Raw genomic sequence first — 18950 nt, forward strand, 5'->3', positions numbered from 1 at the left:
CGGCGCTTCATCAATTCTCTACACTTTGACTTCAACGAAGAATCGAAGAACATCAGCATGAGAATTTTGATCATCCTCGCTCTCGTCGCCGCTTCATCAGCGTATCTCTGCCTTCCCTACCTGCCACAGCCAAGCGCTGTAGCCCGCATCTTGCCATGCGGTAAGTTAATGATGTTTTTGATTTGCTCGTTCTTAGTATGAAATCAATTGTAGCATGGTATAATTCGTAGTTAGGTAAATAGCAAAGGGCCTTGTGGGGAAGCGTTATGGACTATTATAGCACAATATCGAGAGTGGCGCTTATCGCCTGTGCGTACACTGTACAGTACATGCCTTGTGCGCCACGACAATGCATTTTTATGAAGTTCAGTGCCTTTGCTTTTTGGTCTTGTTGACTTTTCATGCTCGCTCAATCCCAATCTTCAGTCACTCTCGCTTTCTTACGTCCAGTTTCGGATCTCTCCTGCCGACTTCTGAGCTTGTCTCACTACTGCCCTGGGCGTTTTAAGACGCTGTGTTTACAACGGCTTCGGCGATAAGCCTCCGACACAAAGAAACTTGGCCGAACCGTGACTCGAACCAGCAACCATTGACGTCGTGACTGTGTCGCTTAGCACACTGCGACACTCGCCTCCCCACATAGCTCGATGATGGATAACTACGTAACTCTAGTCCTATTATATATAGACTAATTAGAAATGCCGGTAAACCAATCCCAATCAAATTTGTCAAATGTTACTATGCCCCAATCTTAATTCTAATACGACTTCTGGTTATCTGAAAATACTATACAGAAGAAGAACTGTAGGCTACAGCGAAAAACGCTTATGAGGATAACATCTGATATTTTTTTGTTGTATTTCTTTCTTACTGACAATTCAATTAAGTAATTTTTGATTCTAATAAAATTTGGAAAAAGAAACCGCGTAGCTATAATTCAAATTCTTATCTGATTTCGATGCTCGTTGTCGTGTCCACTACCATGTCTGTGACATGAAACTGTCAGCGCACCCAGCGCAATGCACACATATCATCGAGATGAAATTTGCATTGCAGGAACTGCTAGTGCGAAAGCTTGCGTCCCGGATATTGGTGCGTTGTCCGGATTTGCCAATCAGCTTGCGGCAAGCCGTCAACGTCAGTTCGGTGCATGTGCCAATAACCTTGTTAACGCACTCGGACTCAGAGCTTGTCTTCCGTACGGATTACCTTTCTTCTAAGGAGCAAAGGTAGCTTACCCCTAAGAAAGAAATGACGCTCTGCCACTTTTGCTCATTCAACCCATCTGTTTATTTATAGATATCCAAAAGATGTTCGTACGAAATCACTTCCATGATACGGAAAATTACGTACCGACAAACCTGAAATAAACCGACGTAAAAGCATACATTGTTCGTGTTATAATTTCAACGAATGGGGTACGTGATGATTCTGAAGCATGGGAAGGGGCTTTTAACGGAAAGGGACTATAAGCAATATGGATAATATGCGTTCGTCCTGCGGGATCGAAACAGGAGGGAATGTATGTTCAGTTGATAGGACAGAGAGACGATTAGGGGGATTGATTCGGCTTTAACGTAATAGTCAGATACTGGATCAGTGGTACCCGAAGTGGGCGATATTGCCCCATGAGGGCGATTTTGAGAGACAGGGGGCGAAGATTTTATTTCATTAACGGTCTGGTTTGTCGCGATGCTCAATGCATATAATCGATGGATGTGGATTGAAAAGCGACTCCATGCTCTACTTATCCTTGCCGAGAACGGCGAAAAAGGTTCAAATCGGCAGAATTGACTCCTCATTACACGAATTAACCTTATTTATGAATTATCTCAACTTCGTAGCAATTCGTTATTGAATTAAATCCAATAGCTACTTTTCGCTTGTCGCAAGTATAGCAATTATAGGCCTAATACAGCATCAAATAACTTGTTAAGTAGAAGCAGATAAAAAAGCTTAACAGATAGAAGTAGATATCAGTAAGCGAAGAAAAGTAGGTAGAACCGACTTGAGTACTCGAAACAAGTAGATAAACCATACGGGAGTAAGTAAAACAAGTAGATAGAACCTAACTACTTGAGAAAGTGAAATAACTAAAACCTATTTGAGTACAACGGAAAATAGCAGTACCTCGTTCCTTACTGCTCTACTATGCACTCTTGGTATGCATATGCGCAGATCGTGTGTATATGTATCATGAGTCGGTGTAGGCCTATATGTCGCAAAAAACATCAAGGACAAAAATAAACTTCCTTCCTTTACTGATGAGATGTAGTTTTTAGGCGGGCGATTAAGATATGTTGAGCTTGTTAAGGGTTCGATGATTCAAAGAACTTGCCTATATCGAGACATCAATATCAAGTCAGATACGGTACAACCGGCGGTAGTTATTTCCACCCCTTCAAGACATACAATCCATAATGCGGTCAACAGATTGGATGGAATCGACACGACCATGTGCGGTGTATCAATCTAACATCCAGGCTGGCCTACCGTCATAGCAGGAGTGTCGATACATCCTTCATCATTGATGTCTTCTTTCGTTCTGAGAGAAGGCCTTCGTTGAATTCGTATATCGCGTCAACTCTCCCACTACAAATGCGCCTTATGCATAAATGAGGGGTTCTTAAAATTTGTCTTCGCTTGATTTTGAGTGTTCGTGGACCGCTTAGCAAAAATCCTTATTATTACAAAAATGCGATGAATACTCTCTTACGAGTAATTTTCAAATGATATTGAACTGGAACATACGTACCAGAATAAAGTATGCGCGAGATTACTGATTCGCATTTCTCCGTTTTCTCTCTCATGATTGCGAATAGAGAGAAGGGGTGCCAGTATTAAATCAAACGCCACCAATTCGTGCGAAAAAAAATGTCAAGTTAATAACTATGCCCACCAAGATATATTCCAATACCATTCTATAATATATATGCACCAATATTATAGTCATGTCTATGATGAGTCGGTGTATATGCCGCAAAAACACCAATGACATATATGCAACATCATATTCCTATTCCTATCACTACTACGTTACAAGGACTTTTAGTAAGAACAGGGCTGCTTTATGGTGTGTATTTGTGAAGGTGTACTATATAGGCATAGGCGACTTCCCAAAATGAATTAGAGATGAAGAAAAGATGGAAAATGCAGACTGATATCCCGTAATTGATTCTTCTTACTCTCTGCTGATTGCTTTTTCGGGTCAACTGAAGTCCTATTAAGGATTACAGTCGCAATCCGTGATCGCCTACACGCAAGTACAAAAACCAGAACGTAAATCAATGCCGATAGCTGGAACATATAAATAGGTTGAGCAGGAGCGCCGCAAAAGCAACGGCAAAATGTCCGATGCTCGTCTCTCTGACTCCTGAGGTAGAGGTTGGGGGGTTTTCGGCGGAGGTGTAATTCAAAAAATCTTCGTACCACGGCTCGTGCGAGCGAGAAAGTCGCGGTAAACCGATCAAAGAGCGTTGAAGTAATGCCGCAACGACGCCCTGAAAGTAACATATGCATTTATTCGGTGATATCCACAGTATCATTACAGTAGGGTATTAAAACAAAGGTTCAAACTTTTCAACTGTGTACCCTTTCGATTTAGATGCATGTATGGCGTACCCCTTTAAAGAGAGAGAGAGAGAGAGAGAGAGAGAGAGAGAGAAAGAGTGTTTGCGTAGAGGGAAAGGAAATTACTCTATATAGCGCGGTTCGGGGCCTATAGGATAACCTAATTAGCCGGTTCTTCACCCACTAATATGAAGAGCTCTTACGCTAATACGAAAGAACAAAAACCGATCACATCACACATATAACACATTACCATAGTGAGCAAAAAGGAGCTGTTGTAACAATAACAAAGTTAACAGAACAACACAGCGAACCCCTGTGGTTGGTTTGATCCACGGCTTGTACCACGACTGTAGTATACTATCCAGGGTACCTCTGTCGTATATATAATGTCAGGGCTACTCGTCCATTTTTAGACAAGTGTTCCTGTCGCAAATGTTTTCGATCCGCTGTAACTGTCACGAAATAATTTGCAGCCACGCAAATGTAATACGGTCAAACTATATACAAAATCTGTTAAAGCGGCATTAGCAAAAGCAATATTGCTAGTCTGGAGCTGAAAAGAAAGAATCAAAACTCTACACTTTGTTTTTGCAAATCAACCATGATGGACTTGTTTTTTTCTTTCAAATCTAAACAGATACTGAGACAGATAATGTCCGGATTCAACACTGAAACGGTCCGCGATCTGGCAGTTGAACAGCCTCGGCATATATACACTAAATACACCATTCATATACACATATACCTGAAAACATGAGTTGTGATCAAGGGTAACTTCATTAGTCTTGAAGTCCTTCCTGTTATTAAGATACACATCTCTTTTGTTCGGACCTCCCACGAGGCCACCGTGTATGATATGGGGATTTGGCTTCTGCGAATTCAGGGCTGAAAATCCGCACCTAAAATTCGAACGAAAGTGAGCGATGCGTTAGCAGAAGACGAATCGCTATTGGAAGAGGGATCCTCACCCGACTGCGCTGCACGAACTCCCTCGATGATGTGGAGTGAGTGGGTATTTTTTACCGAAGCCAACAACGTAACTGCGTCCGCTGTCACCCAGCATGTAGTGAATTTGATGCGTGGCGAAGATGTAGTTTGATCGCGTGTCCAGACCTTGGTCACCCACCATATGGCAGATGAATGCGATGTTTGCTGAAATCACGCAAAAGCGAACTAAGTGTAAAATCAGGAATGTAATAGGTGATAGAGTACACTATTGGGATAGAAATTTTGAAATGAGATTAATATGCGATATGCGATGTTTTAAAATAGGCGAATGTCATTTTGCGTGTATCGATGTGTCGCTGCGAGCTATGACAGGTTCGTTTCAATAACTATAGGCTATGTTATGAGATTGCTAGTGGGTTGATTGCACCATTGAATTGTAGTCATTCGTAGTCATTATATTTAATATTGTGAACCGGTAAAAGCAAAAAATATGTAACAGAGCCTCGACGGAGCTTTACTAGTAGGTTGGTATTAACCTGAACATCATCGAAACTGATAGGATGTGCGTTTTAGTCATTTCGTGGTTGAATTTGACATTAGCATTCCTTACTATGTATAACGGTAATGTCCGAAATCAAAGCAAATTTTTGTAAATTTCTACCGAATGGCAAGTAGAAGCAGCGATCTCTACGCAAAAATCACTTCGTGTGGAAATAGAGTACGAAAGTATGAAAAGTACACAAGTAACTAGCTTCGAAAAGTAGACTCGGTGGAGGGTTCGCGTACCATTTGCATCAAGGTTGTAATGACTGGAGTCAGACTCGAGTCGCGATTTTCTGGTGACTCGACTTGACTCGAGTCAAATGCACAAAATGACTCGACTTGATTCAATTTGTGTCTTGACTCGACTTGTATACTCGAGTCATTGTACGTGACTCGGATCTAGGGCTGGGCACAATGATTCGAGTACTCGAATTTGAATCGAGTAACTATTTTTATGATTCGAGTCGAGTAGCAAAAGATGATTTTTTCGAATGCTAAAATTATACGCTCCTCGCTACTGAAAGTTATTTTATCAATGAGAATTACGGTTTCGATGCTATTTTCACTGTGAAAGCCTGGGACCTTGATCGGTCGTATCGCAGCATACGAAACATAAGTACAAAGCTACAGCCGTTACTGGAAAAACATTTTCAGAAAGTCGTGATCCTCCCACAACATTGTCACAATCAGTAGGGTCGAAGAAATACCAAAAGTATCTTTAAAGTCATGGACAACAGGCATTACATTCTTAGTGGTGTCACAAAAGGTACATATTTTATGTTTGTATGTATAATTGGAAATGATGCGTATAACTGCAAATGTTTTTTTTGCACCATGCCATTTCAAAAGTAAAATTTCTTTACTATAGCATATCTAGTGTCATATTTCTCTACCAGCTAATATGACAAATTCAATTACTGGTGTACTGCTATGAGGGCTAGAGAGCAATAGTTCAATTTCCATTGGTATGTTATGATACCGCGCATTGTCCTGCAAATGTTGTCGATCGTATACACATTTTATCGTTGATATATGAAATTTTGTTGTGACGTCGTAATGAGTGATACTCGAATACTCGACTGGACTCGAAGCATAATACGTGATTCAGAATCGAATCACTCAGGGACTCGATTTTGCCCAGCCACACTCGGATCAAGTCATATGACTCGAGACTATAGGACGACCCGGACCGACATTTCATTGTAATTTTGAAGAGTAGTAAAGCTACCCCATTATTAGTATTTCGCCTATCTTGGAGAATAGCGCCAGAAACTGTTAAGACTGAAGAATATTACTATGTTATGAATACGAGCCATTCTATATCACTGGAGCAGAGTTGTAAAAATTGGGTTGAACCAGATTGAACTAAAAACTTAACAGTAAACGTAATGACTTGGACTCGACCCTCTACTAGCTGACTTGGACTCGGACTTGACTCGGCGGTGAATTGAAAATGACTCGACTTGACTCGAGTCAAAACTAAAAAAGTGAGATTGACATGCGGCTCGGAACCTCGCGACTTGGTTACAACCCTCTGCAAAAAATTTGACGTAGCTACTTTTGAAATTCCAATATTAACCACTTGAGTATTTCGATAAAATAGGACTATACTTTATCACTGATCGCCTTTGATGCTCACCCGCGTATCTCAATGGACTCCACGGGGCCATGAATAGTAGGCCCTTCTTAGTGAAGCGTTTCCTCTCTCTTCGAATGCGGCTGCAATACGAACTCGCCCGTTGCAAATACTTCATCCGTCTTTCTCCCCCGGTTACCTGGAAAACATGTCACGTGTGATCACGGGGGTATATCGAAGAAGCGCCAGACCAGTCCAATTTTCTTAATTTTGATACCGTGGCTGCCGATGTGTAGCACGGCCCACTTCTAGGCTTTTATAAGACACCGCTTACACGGATAAGACGTCGAGGAGCCTGGATAAACCACCAACACGTAGGTAAGAATTCTGAAGTCGAGCAACTCGAACCCGCAACCCATTGGTGTTGTAGCTGCGGATCAAACCATTACGCCAGTGGTTCTCAACCGGGGGTCCGCGAAGCATTTTCAGGGGGTCCGCGAAGCCTCGAAATAGTTGATAAACTACTTTGTATTATTTTTAATTCGGGAAATCAAGAGTCAGTTTCGCTTCATTACTCGTAAAACTCCAGAGCTCAGATCAACAGAATGGCCATTTGAGACGAAATAACCTACTGTGCAGACTCATTTCAATTGATAAATTGCCAATAACCTACTGATACAAACATTTTGCTTTTTAGAGGTGTTTTGTTGGGAATTGTGGAAAAAAAGTTGGATGAGTTAGGTGACTTCGAATTGTTCACAAAATCCATTTTTCCTGTGATATACAAAACCACTTTTTCCATAATAACTTCATGCTAAGCTGCTAGATATGAATGAACAGGCTTGACGTTATATGTTCAATAAATAAATTTGTTTGTCAATTTTGGCGGCATATTTGTTGCAATCATACCCTAACTGTGTGTCGGAAGCGTTAAGCGTTATTATTACATTCGCAACCACTAACGGCACTCGTTCATATCAAATCGAAAGGACGGATTTTCAAAACACGACCACGTATTTCAAGAAATGCAGTTGCAGAATTCGCTTTGAAATAATAGTCAACCCATGCGAATAGTATAGATGATCTTATTTTTAAGACAAGTCATTTTGTTGCTGTTTATCACTAAGCCTACTTTTATCATTTGCTCAAGACAGATGACGATTGCACGATAATTGAGCTAAATTTGGACTGAAACTTCGTGAGGGTCCGCGAAGACAAAAAGGTTGAGAACCACTGCACTACGCTACAGTGTTGGGATCAAGTCACTATCTTCGAGTCACGCGTCATTTCGAGTCATTGCACATTTTAACTCGAGTCAAGTCAAGTTAATCGATTTTCGAAGGTGACTCGAGTCCAGTCAAGTCACTCGAATTTGAAGGTGACTCGAGTCAAGTCAAGTCACGAGTCAAGTCACAATTCGAGTCAAGTTACCTTTTCAAAGTATGAGGCATGATTATTGATTAGCTTACGTCATTGCATTTTGTTATCTGTCTGAAATACAGATTGTGGGGTCATTGATTCTGAACCGATGAAGGAATATAGAGTTAAATATACACGCATGAAAGCTCTGCATCGCTCACATATACGTAGAACTGCTAAACTCCAAAAGTAATTGCATAGCATCAGTAAATATATTTACCAGCCAAGATAGAGAATAGAGAAACGAATTGAAAAGATGCAATACCTTAACCATTTACAAATTGATATGATACAATTCGAGCCTGCGCCAATGGCCGAGGACTATATAAACTATATTCGAATTCAATTTCAATAAAACTAGAGGTTTGGTTAAGGTGAAAGCAGAGAACAGAAATAGACATTTTACTATAAAATTACTTTACTTTACTATACTTACAACGTAAGCTGTAAGCTTCGATCACTTCGTTTCTGGTCAATTTATGTCTTAGAGAACAATGTACGCTCAGTAAAACGCACGATCATTGAATGATTGGTCGCTCTCAAAGGTTACACTAGCGTTTCCCGAACTATCCGACCATATGCAAGATACAGCGATTTTTATCGACACCGATTACTTGATGACTTGAAATTGACTCGTGAATTTTGATCCGAGTCACGAGTCAATCCAAATTTCAAGTCAAGTCAAGTCAAGTCAAATCACTTTAGCAAAGTGACTCGAGTCAAGTCAAGTCATACGAAAAAGGTGACTCGAGTCATCCCAACACTGCTACGCTATCTCGCCACACAGTGTCCTGTTGTGTGATGTTCCTCCAACCATTGCTAGCTCAGAGTCATCACTACTAACAGTTAGGTGGCGAGATAGTGTAGTGGTATTTACCACAGCTGCAACATCAATAGGGTTGCGGGTTCGAGTCCACCCTAGGTCGACACCAGAGTTCCTACCGAAGTGTTGTAAGTTTATCTAGGCTCCTCCCCGTCCTCTCATCCGCGTCAGTGGTGTCTTAGAAAAGCCTAGAAGTGAACAGTAATACAAGTCGGCAGATCCGGAATCAAGATAAAGAAAATCGGCCTATGGTGACCATTGTAATCGACAAACACCATATACCACAAACAAACTAACTAACTAACAGTTAGCGTAGTGATAAGAGGGTGGGGGGGGGTCTTTGATTTTTGTGTTATTTATTTCCAATTAGGACTTTTATTCAATTTACAAGTTGTAATCTAATTAAAATAAAGTTTAGCTTTCATTCAATTTCTAATCTAATTCGGGAAACGTGAAACAATTTTTTGAAACATCATGCCGCCCACCTGGGAGAGCAAAACCTGAATCCCCACGCCTTTCTCGTCCCACGAAAACATCATACTCCCGGGCATGCGGAACATCCTCTCCTGGTGATAGTACCCTTCGGCACTGCGTAGGTGTGCGTTGTCGCCTGTGGCCCGATAAAGCCACACCCTAGCCCAGAGCAGTTCGTCCACGTAGGAGTAAGACGGGTAGAACTTGGTGGCGTCTTTTATGGACTTGTGATATCTCCTTCTGTATTTGTCAGCGAATTCGTACAGGGATTCGGCCTTGCTGCGCAGCGTGGCGATGTAGGAAGCGTTGGCGTAGGAGCCTGCGATACGCGGAGATGGTCACTTTTGCAAATCAGATTATAGAATTAGAATTTGGACAGCTTCTTGGAGGTACTGAACCTCAGTATACAATTCAATAATATATTCTTATTGAATTAAATCCGAATATTTTCGACTGACACTCGTCAAGGGTACACGTCAGCAACTAGTAGAGAATTGAGAAAAACATTGAATATCAACAATCGTATCACGAAAAATGACGTTACCGGCATGTATTAGAATTAGAATTACTGATTTCGCAACAAGTTGAAAATAGAATTCGGAACTAGAATGAAATCCAACAAAAACCAAGTTCAGTTCATACAAAATCAGAGATCATCCTCATAAGCACGAGAAGGACAAATGTCCGTAGGCTACACCGAACTTGACTCGTTTCCCACTATACAGCTCTCGAATAATTTTCAAAAAAGCCAGGAATTAGATTAGAATTGCAATCAGATTATAGAAACATATCACAAATTATATTAGAATTGAATTACCGGCTTCAATTAGACAAATAGAATTATCTGTCCTGGTGAGATGCTACAGTTATCGTATGCGTACTCTGGATTCTGCTGAAAACATGTTACCGCCCTCACCAATTCCAGATCTCTCGAAAGCGAGAGAGGCCGCAGACAGGGCCGCTGAACACTCGGCCGCCAAGTCAGAGCCTGGGTTCTTCGCAGTGATTTTGAAGGCGGGTCGATCCATGGTCATGTCTTCCGCTCTGCCCCAGTACGCGTGGTCTACATCCCCGATGCCTATCTGATGGTAAACGATGTACCAGCTTCCAAATACACTTAGATATGCAAGTATTTTCGTGTCAGGCAGAAGCGGTTTATTAGTAAAAGTAGAAGTGCCGTGGTAAATTTCTACTTGATTACAGATAGGATCAGTGACTTCCAAGACTTGCCAAACTACTTCAAGTGAAAATATAATATAAAAGTATGATAATAACCCAAGTAAGTAGCCTAAAAAGTAGACTTGGTTGATGGATCGCATAGTATTAGCAGGTAATCGGACGCGACTACGTTTGAAAGTTGAAGGTTATTAATTTCCAACACATGTCAAAACGACTTCAATTGCGAGTAAAATATGAAGGAATGAAAGGTGCTCAAGTGATTAGTTTAAAAGGTAACTGAATATATTCTCGAAAATTGTAATTATACGCAGTCTCATTCATTCTTGATTTTGCGTTGGCGGCGAAGATGCAACCAGCAACTTCGAAAGTATCCCCCACCCCATCCCGATTACCCGCTAGACGTATTCGACATGTCGGCAAAATATATTTCTTAAAATTATTTACCAAATTGATTTTCATATTTATATTTTCTTCTTCTACTTGATGACGTTTGGGCATATCTTAGTAATTAGTAGGCTACTTCTATACTTGTAGTAGAAATTTTCGACCATGTTTACCCTTACATTGTTACTTGAGTAGCAATAGCAACGGTGACTGCTTTGACTTCATCAGTTCATATATATTGTAAGTTTAAAAAGTAACAAATAATTTTCCAATTATAAACGTATTTATTCCTTCAGTGTGTGATATTTAAATTAGAACATGCGTAAGCTCATGACTGAATATGTAAACTATAAGTCACTGACATCTTGCAACGTGTTGTATAATATCATCATGCATATATATTTAGCCACCATAGCGATTAAAACGGTCAATAATTGACTCGTTATTTTTTCTTACATGTCCGTAAAGTTCATACTTTCCAACGTAAGCTTTAACAATGTAGTCTATTCCCCATTTTATGGCTTTGAGAGTGTTTTCAACTTCATCGGCTTGCCTGTTGAGACAAAATAACATGTCACGGACACTATGCGACGTTATGATTACTATATAAAACGTTTCGATCTAATTTCAGCAGTATAGATAAAGACAAACGATCGATATACTTACTGGTACGCTTCCCAATACTCGATCAGTCCCCAAGATAAAGTTGTCATGGAGAACGCCATCGGAAACATGAACTTCATGTGATCGCCACCATCATAGTAGCCACCTTTTGTGAAATTACAACGGTTTCAAAACACTATGCTAGGTGAAAATATTGCAAGACGCACGTGTATACGCGCATGTACAACCTTCAAAAAGATTATTCAAATAATAATATATAAAGATAGATATATTCAGTTTGTATATATATATTCAGGAAGCAGTCTGATATAACCGCATGAGTACTGAAAGTATGCAAAACCTACTTGAGTAAGTTACTCTAAAAAGTAGAAGGACTTCGCTACCATTTAGCGTATAGCCACGCTAGTGTGACTAGGAGCGGGGCCTTGATAGCTACTGACATTTGTGCATTGAAAATATGTAACCGAATCTCTATCCAAATTATAGTTTGAAACTGTAGTTCAAGTCTGTATAGTGCATACGGTACAAAGCTGGTTTTCGAACGAAATAACACGGTAGAACGCAGTTACTGATTCTTACCAGTCAAGTCTTCTCCGTTCTTCCCTTTGTCGCCCATCGCGGAATCGCCTCTCCAGGGTATTCTGTTATCATCCGGAAGCTTCCCCGACCTCTGAGCTTCGTAAAACAGCAACGACTTATGGATAACCTTGGCGTAAGGATACCGGGTTCTTCTAGCTTTCCACTTGGGTGTCGGGATTTCCTGCCCACTGCCGAAATCATCCTCAGCGCTGTCGTCTTCTGCATTGCCAAGTCTAATGGTATCAGTGTCTTCATTGGCTTTCGCATCCATGCTAACAACAGTAGTTGTGGTTTGTTTCTCTGTCGATACACGTATCACGTCGTAGTCTGGTTCAGTTGTAGATATCGTCACATCGTGTATGAGTACGGGAGGTTGAGATGTGGTTGTTTTCGTTGATGATTTACTAGTTTTACCGCCTGATGCTTTCGTCGATGTTTTCCTGGTTTTGCCGCCTGATGCTTTCGTCATGCTGTAATCAAGAGACATCGCGTCGTGTTTCCGCTGTTTCATAATTGAGTGACAGGCATATGCTAATACTAATCACAATTTAGTATTTTCTTCGGCACGAACAGAGTCACACAATGCACAATGACAATGTGATGTAATGAATAGAGAATAGTGGGCTGGGCAAAATCGAATGTTCAGGAGTTTGTTTCTTTGATTTTCATGGTATTTCGACTACCTTGGTCATTTTACACCAGGCCGATACTTTATATTTGTTATTCCGAATTTACCAACTTGTAGCGCGGCCCACTTCTAGGCTTTTTACAAGACACCGCTTACGCAGATCACGAGACACAAAGGAACAGAGTATGGATAATGCCAGTTCAACCCCGTCTAAACTTAATTTGGTATTATTTCTACCATACCGCATTCATTTTTGTCGCTTGATTTTACGCTATCCATTCTTACATCCAGTGTACATGCCTCTTATTTGCATGCTGTAGGCCCAGGTGGGTGTCTGAATAAAAGACTACTCCAAGTCGTTTCGGCACCCTCCTATTTTTTCATTATATCGCGATCTTGTGGTGATGTGATTTGATAGAAAATTTAATAAAATGATAATGATTGGATTTTGTGACAATGCCTGGTATTTATCACAGGAGTGTCATTCCCGCTAACGTTTGTAACTTCACACTACATGTATTGGATGCTGCGATAAGACCAATTGGGGTTTCAAAGGCTCCCATGTCGGGAAGAGGCATCGAAACTACAATTCTCGTTGATAATAAAACTCTTAGTGGAAGTGAGCGTATCATTTTGGTACTCGAAAAAGGACGTAGTTAGAAAAGGGCGTAGTTTATTTTTGACCTTGATGTTTTTTGCGGCATATACACCGTCTGTGTATTTGCATACCATGTGTGGATGATGTGCATATGCCGCTGGACAAGGAAGGTGCAGATATAGCCTTGTAAGGCATTTTCAGTCTTGTAAGACCCCTCCATGCGATCCCAGTATTGCATGAGCGCCAAGCAGGGAAGTCATGGATACCAGTGTTACTAATCAGGTCTTATAGGTTTGGATCAGCGGGGGATTAAGCCCACGACGGACGCTTCACCATCACGCTTCGCCATTATAAGCTATTTTGTCGGATGTAATAGCGTTCGATTTTAATTTTTCTACTGTCTTTCTTTTTAAGCGCTTTTTCCTTCTCTTTTCATTTCTTTCTCTTGGCATCTTTTTGTAAAGATGCTATTAGAACAGTGACGTAGGGGGGATAAGCTAGAAGATAATCCTCGTAGACTTCGAAACTTGCTACTGGCGAGACTTGTGACTCATGCTAAGTCGAGACACGTTCAACTATAGGCTACCTTACCTGTTGATTACATACGCTATGTCAGTTGTCGACACTGGGGCTTTGTCATTCGCCAATTCGTAGTAGTCCGAATATATCACGCGATGCTGAAACTTGATGGTCACCGGCGGCACCCGCGGTCCCGAGTCATCCGTCAGAGTCGCAGTGAATTCAGCCTGACATTGGAAAGTCAGATATTTGTCATCGTCGAAATAATTGAATTTTTTGTTGGCCTCAAACGCAGACATAATTTAAAGTGATCACAACGAAGTACTTATTTTTTCGGAGTATTCAAGAACTTACTTACTTGGGGCTCCCTACTTATACTTGTACCCGAGTAGACATTTACGTAGCAACTAATAGTACGTCTACTTGAGAATCAACGGTGGCTGCTTTGTCCAACTTTAGATTTGCCGATACGTGCATTGCTCACTTAACTGATTAAGATTATAGATTACTTCCTCTTCTACTGAGCACTTTTCATTTTTCCGGGCAAAACCAGACATAGAATACTTACATTCTTATGTATCCTCGAAAATAGACACTTCTAACTGTACTTTAGCAGAAATTTAACGATCTTACTGCGAATTCTACTTGAATATCAAAGTTGACTAATTTGGCCACCTCTTAACATAATATATGGAAGATCACTTTCATTCTTGTGACTCCCGGTATGTAAAATGCCTATTTAAAATGCAACACACCTCTAAATCTTCTCCTTGGGTGAGCTGCTTGTTGTAAGGGTGGTTCACGAAGATGTAATTGCTGCCAGACTCTCCCTGTTCTGCGGATTCCAGCTTCCCCACCCATAGCTGGAATAGGAATTTGAATTTATAGATTAGAATTTTGTATGGACTTTCATGTTGTGTCGTTTTTAATTCATCTCGACGACATTGAGACCTGGTCTACTGACTACATCTTATGTGTGGTTGGGATGTCGGAAATTACATATCTGCATGTCATGAATGTTTTTCTCTGTCCTTGATTCGGGACAGATTTGAGCTTGAAGCATACCAATGTTGTTACGCGGTAATTGAGATGGAATCTGGAATTCGCAGTTTCACTGATGTTGTGATTTTTTGTTACCGAAAAACATATATGCAGACGGTTCAAAAGAAAGCTGCAGGACATGTCTCACTGCAGAGTAATGATAACGTCTACCTATTCGTAGGGAGAGGTCTTTTTAATTATTGATGTTGTTATTCTGGCACGCGTGGTGTTTCGACTACTATGGTCATTTACGCCGGGCCGATATTTCTTCCCGACTCGCCGACTTGTAGCAAGGCCCACATTCGTTCTAGGCTTTGTAAGACACCACTTGCGCCGACCATGACGAGGAAGAGCCTAGTTATAGCCTAACTCCAGCACGTAGGTAGATATTTTGGAGTATTTGTTACCAGATTCATTTATGATTTTTTAAGGTAATCGCTCTTGTGACTGCAAAATCCGAATCTTGTGAGACTACTCGTCGGATCGTACAACGAAATTATGGCCCCTCCCTCAGACAGACTATGCGTAGCAAGCAATGAAACCTAGTACGCTATCTGAGAGGCGCCGAGAATGTCCACATTCACGTCGGGATACAAATACAAGCAGCTTCTACTCAATGAATTCTAGTCAGCGCTACATATTACCGGACCAAGATTTGATACATCGACCTCGCCTTCCGTCACGTGCCACTTCATTTTATCGCTTGTCCTGTTACGTTATCTTCGATTAATTTTCATTTAGTGTGTCTGCCTCGTCTTCACATTGTCTAGCCCAGATAGCTGTTTGATTTCGAATACTAGTCCAAGTCTTTTCGACACCTTTCATTTTCTTGACTGCATTGCAATCTTTGTGTCGTGATTGCAGCGTGGTGCTTTTGTAAGCTTGGCAAAGCAAATCTCCAAACATACAAATATACAAATGTTGCCAATATACAAATTATGGTAATGTGAAGGACGTTATTCTAAATCTAAATTCTAAACTAGTGGCATTGTTGTGACATCGTTGAATGCGTGGAATTCACAATTCATATACATACCTCAAAACCGGCCAATTGCTCGTGAAATTTCACCTCCAATTTCCACCCATCCTCTATTGCTTCCGTAATCGGTATTGTGAGCAAGCCCTATCACGAAAAGTACGTTTAAAAACTTTCGAAAAGTTTGTATCGTTTGGATACTGGATAGTGCAAGAAAAATATTTACAACATAAATTCTTCGCCGATATTCAATAGGGTTCGAAAAGTTCACTCCATATAGCGTCAAACAGAGGATACCGATTCTACGAGTACATAAGATATTATGTATCGGCCAAATCAGTGGCGTAGTCAAGGGGGCAAAAGGCGCTATTGGCTAGGGTTACCATATGTCCACCCTTTTCAGGAAATCGAAAATGTCCCTCGAGGGCGCCTAAATGTCCTTCTATAGCTTTGACAGCCTGGCTGCAGGACAGTCACAACTAAAACATGCCATAAATGAAGCGAAACATGTAATGCGGAAATTCGAGCGAGTAATTCGGGAGTAGGACTGGGAAATTACCTTTTTTTCATGACCAAGCTAAAATTTAGGGTACTGCGACGGCTTGCAGATTAACGTGTGTTCCGAAGATACGTAAAAGTATGCTGATGCTGATGAGAGAATGATCTTTACTTAATTACCGCAAGAGTTCGCCAGTTTAGTAAAATCAATGATTTAAAATAAGGGGACACCCGGATTTGAACCAGGGACCTCAATAAGGGGACACCCGGATTTGAACCAGGGACCTCTCGATCTGCAGTCGAATGCTCTACCACTGAGCTATATCCCCACCGAAGGTCCCGAGAAAACAATCTAGACTCGTGTTCATTTAGTGAAGGCTGAAGAGTGAAGAGTAATACTTCAAAACTTGTTGAGTTGGAGTATAGGCTTACGTATTACCTGAAAACCAGTATTCCATGAGTTCTTTATTTCGAATACCTGGGAGGGCGCCGCGGCGACGTTGGCGAGAATGAGAGGAAAGATAAAGTATTCCAACTGCAGCCGTTTCATCTGGTCAATTGTATGATATACGGGCTGAGCAGCGACCAGCTAAAACTACTAACTAGCGCGGAAACTGCGCAAATATCAGTCTCTGTTTCCGAGTCCCCAAGTTGTATCAGTGTAGTGTAGAATCAACTACGAGAGCAATGCAACATCTGCAAAATTGAATTGAGTCAAGACTCACGAATCCGAGTAAAGCATCATTTGTAATGAGAGTGGATATTTTCAAATCCCTCCTTACACAATATGACTTATAAATATGAGTTATCTTATAGACAAGGAATGTACGATTGTACGTACGATACCTTTCTTCTCAGCGTGAGAGCCTCGAAATTTCGATTGGCGTCAAAACATGTTGCCGAAGCCTACGAAATTCATGTAAACGACATTTATGCAAAGTAGTGACTTACCCGCAGGGTATCAGTATCAGTTTATTAATGATTTCATCATTTCAAAACACCACCATAAGACTGCGACACGATGCAAATATTGGAAGGTGTCGAAACGACTTGGAATAGTCTTTGAAAAGACACCCAGCTGCACCCAACGTATGTAGGGCCTACTGTCCAATGTACATTGCACAAATCCGTACTGGATGGAAAGAAATAAGGGATAACAGTGAACCTTAAAGTGACTAGGCTTGGTCGCACCGCGCTCTGAAATAGTCATGGTCACGAAAGACAAAATTCACTTTGATGAAGTGTGACTAGCATTGTTGTGGCTTCAGAAAAGTACATACTTGAACTTTCAGATCATTATTACTCTTATTTCGCGTCATAATAGGTGGTACTCACCTCAATGCAATGAATCGGATACCAGTCCTATTCACGAGTAAACCTTACTAAATGTTTTCACACTGACCTTATATAAGCAACAAATTATTATAACCAGGTTCTCTGATGGAAGCTCAAATCATAATTGACCGCTACAGCAATCTATGACGTAGGCCTACCTGTACTAAGACCATGTTGTAGAGTAGCTAATATGTAGCGTCCTCACAGCGTACATCCAACTCACTGACTCTGCACAGTTACAAGCCAATTTTAGCAATTTGAACAGACAGCAAGTACTCCCGATTTACAACTCCTTGTAAACAATTCAATCATTTCTGGAATCGAAGGACCAACGTGCATTTGAATAAATCTATTGCCTGATTTGTTATCGTCTGCCGCGGGGCATTTGAATGTTCCTGTTACACCAGTTCTCATATAATCGCGTTAACGCAACACCATAGTAACGAAAATAGAGCACAGGTCAAGAGAGACTTAATTTTGCTATCAATCATTGGTCGACCTGTCGTTTACTAGACTCAAAAAACACCAAAATAGTTGCGACGATGTAATAAATCACGATTAGCGGAATGTCCAACCATGGCGTTGCAGAACCGGGAAAACTATACAGCCATTAGCGAATAACAACTCAGGCACGGGTTTCTAGATTGCATATGCATGTCCGTATTATATTCAGACGTTCGCGTGCGCTATTGTCATGTCAATTGGCCGGGGTAGGCCAGGTCTGGGTGATTTACGTGGGTAGGGAAGCTCTTTGCGTTCAGGGCATGTCCTCAAGCCCCAGTGGCGTAAAAAAGCTTGCATTTATTCGGTAGCAAATGATTGTCAAGCAGAAATTAATACTGGGAGGTTTACCTCAATTGTCGTCGTACCAACACTGTTGCCCTACCTCGCCCAGGCATTGTTTCATTCACTTGTTTTTTAAAGACTGTGTAGAGGCCTGTGTGTACCTGTTTTATAGGTGTGATCAAACTAGTTGACCTACAAGGTCGTATCAATCATTCCTATCTGATATCGAATACCGTGCGTGCATGCGTATTTTCTGTACGACCATTACCGCTGTTATGTATTACAGTTGGATGAAAATAAAGACGCTCTCTGACCACCTCTGTCTGCGCCACACAGCTATCGCGATGGTAGTTATCTAACTGTCTGTCCTTGGAGGATTTCTGAGGCATATCAGTAGGGATACGTACCCGGTTATGAGATTACGTGGAAAGTAGACTACCCAACTCG

General features: G+C 41.1%; 1 protein-coding gene, 1 long non-coding RNA gene and 1 other non-coding gene across 3 annotated transcripts; 1 reads left to right on the top strand and 2 right to left on the bottom strand.

The window, feature by feature from the left end:
• LOC145456211 (uncharacterized) lies at window positions 1–1387 on the top strand. Its single transcript, XR_013920519.1, has 3 exons — window positions 1–160; window positions 1057–1229; window positions 1300–1387. It is a non-coding gene; the product is annotated as an uncharacterized LOC145456211 (long non-coding RNA).
• A 1320-nt stretch (window positions 1388–2707) lies between these two features.
• Window positions 2708–18844, bottom strand: LOC145456171 (uncharacterized). The gene is made up of 14 exons (XM_080334237.1): window positions 17718–18844; window positions 16822–17078; window positions 15945–16031; window positions 14623–14730; window positions 13940–14094; window positions 12123–12592; window positions 11586–11688; window positions 11376–11472; window positions 10273–10438; window positions 9368–9675; window positions 6704–6839; window positions 4542–4725; window positions 4319–4472; window positions 2708–3500 (listed from the first exon to the last, which is right to left on the bottom strand). Exons 2-14 carry the CDS (start codon window positions 16930–16932, stop codon window positions 3285–3287), a joined length of 2295 nt encoding a protein of 764 aa, XP_080190363.1. The 5' UTR covers window positions 16933–17078; window positions 17718–18844; the 3' UTR covers window positions 2708–3284.
• Trnac-gca (transfer RNA cysteine (anticodon GCA)) lies at window positions 16640–16711 on the bottom strand. Its single transcript has one exon. It is a non-coding gene; the product is annotated as a tRNA-Cys (tRNA).
• Window positions 18845–18950: the final 106 nt, after the last annotated feature.

Source organism: Botryllus schlosseri, chromosome 14, assembly GCF_051294905.1.
Source record: "Botryllus schlosseri isolate E-star chromosome 14, Bs_hap1, whole genome shotgun sequence".
In the NCBI taxonomy this organism is placed as follows: domain Eukaryota; kingdom Metazoa; phylum Chordata; class Ascidiacea; order Stolidobranchia; family Styelidae; genus Botryllus; species Botryllus schlosseri.

Excerpts from the sequence above, each read along its gene's own strand:
- LOC145456171 (XM_080334237.1), bottom strand. The coding sequence starts at position 16,932 with ATGAAACGGCTGCAGTTGGAATACTTTATCTTTCCTCTCATTCTCGCC. Across the intron at positions 14,731-15,944 it reads AGCAATTGGCCGGTTTTGAG|CTATGGGTGGGGAAGCTGGA; the intron begins GTATGTATATGA and ends TTCCTATTCCAG. Across the intron at positions 10,439-11,375 it reads AGTATGAACTTTACGGACAT|ATAGGCATCGGGGATGTAGA; the intron begins GTAAGAAAAAAT and ends GTTTACCATCAG.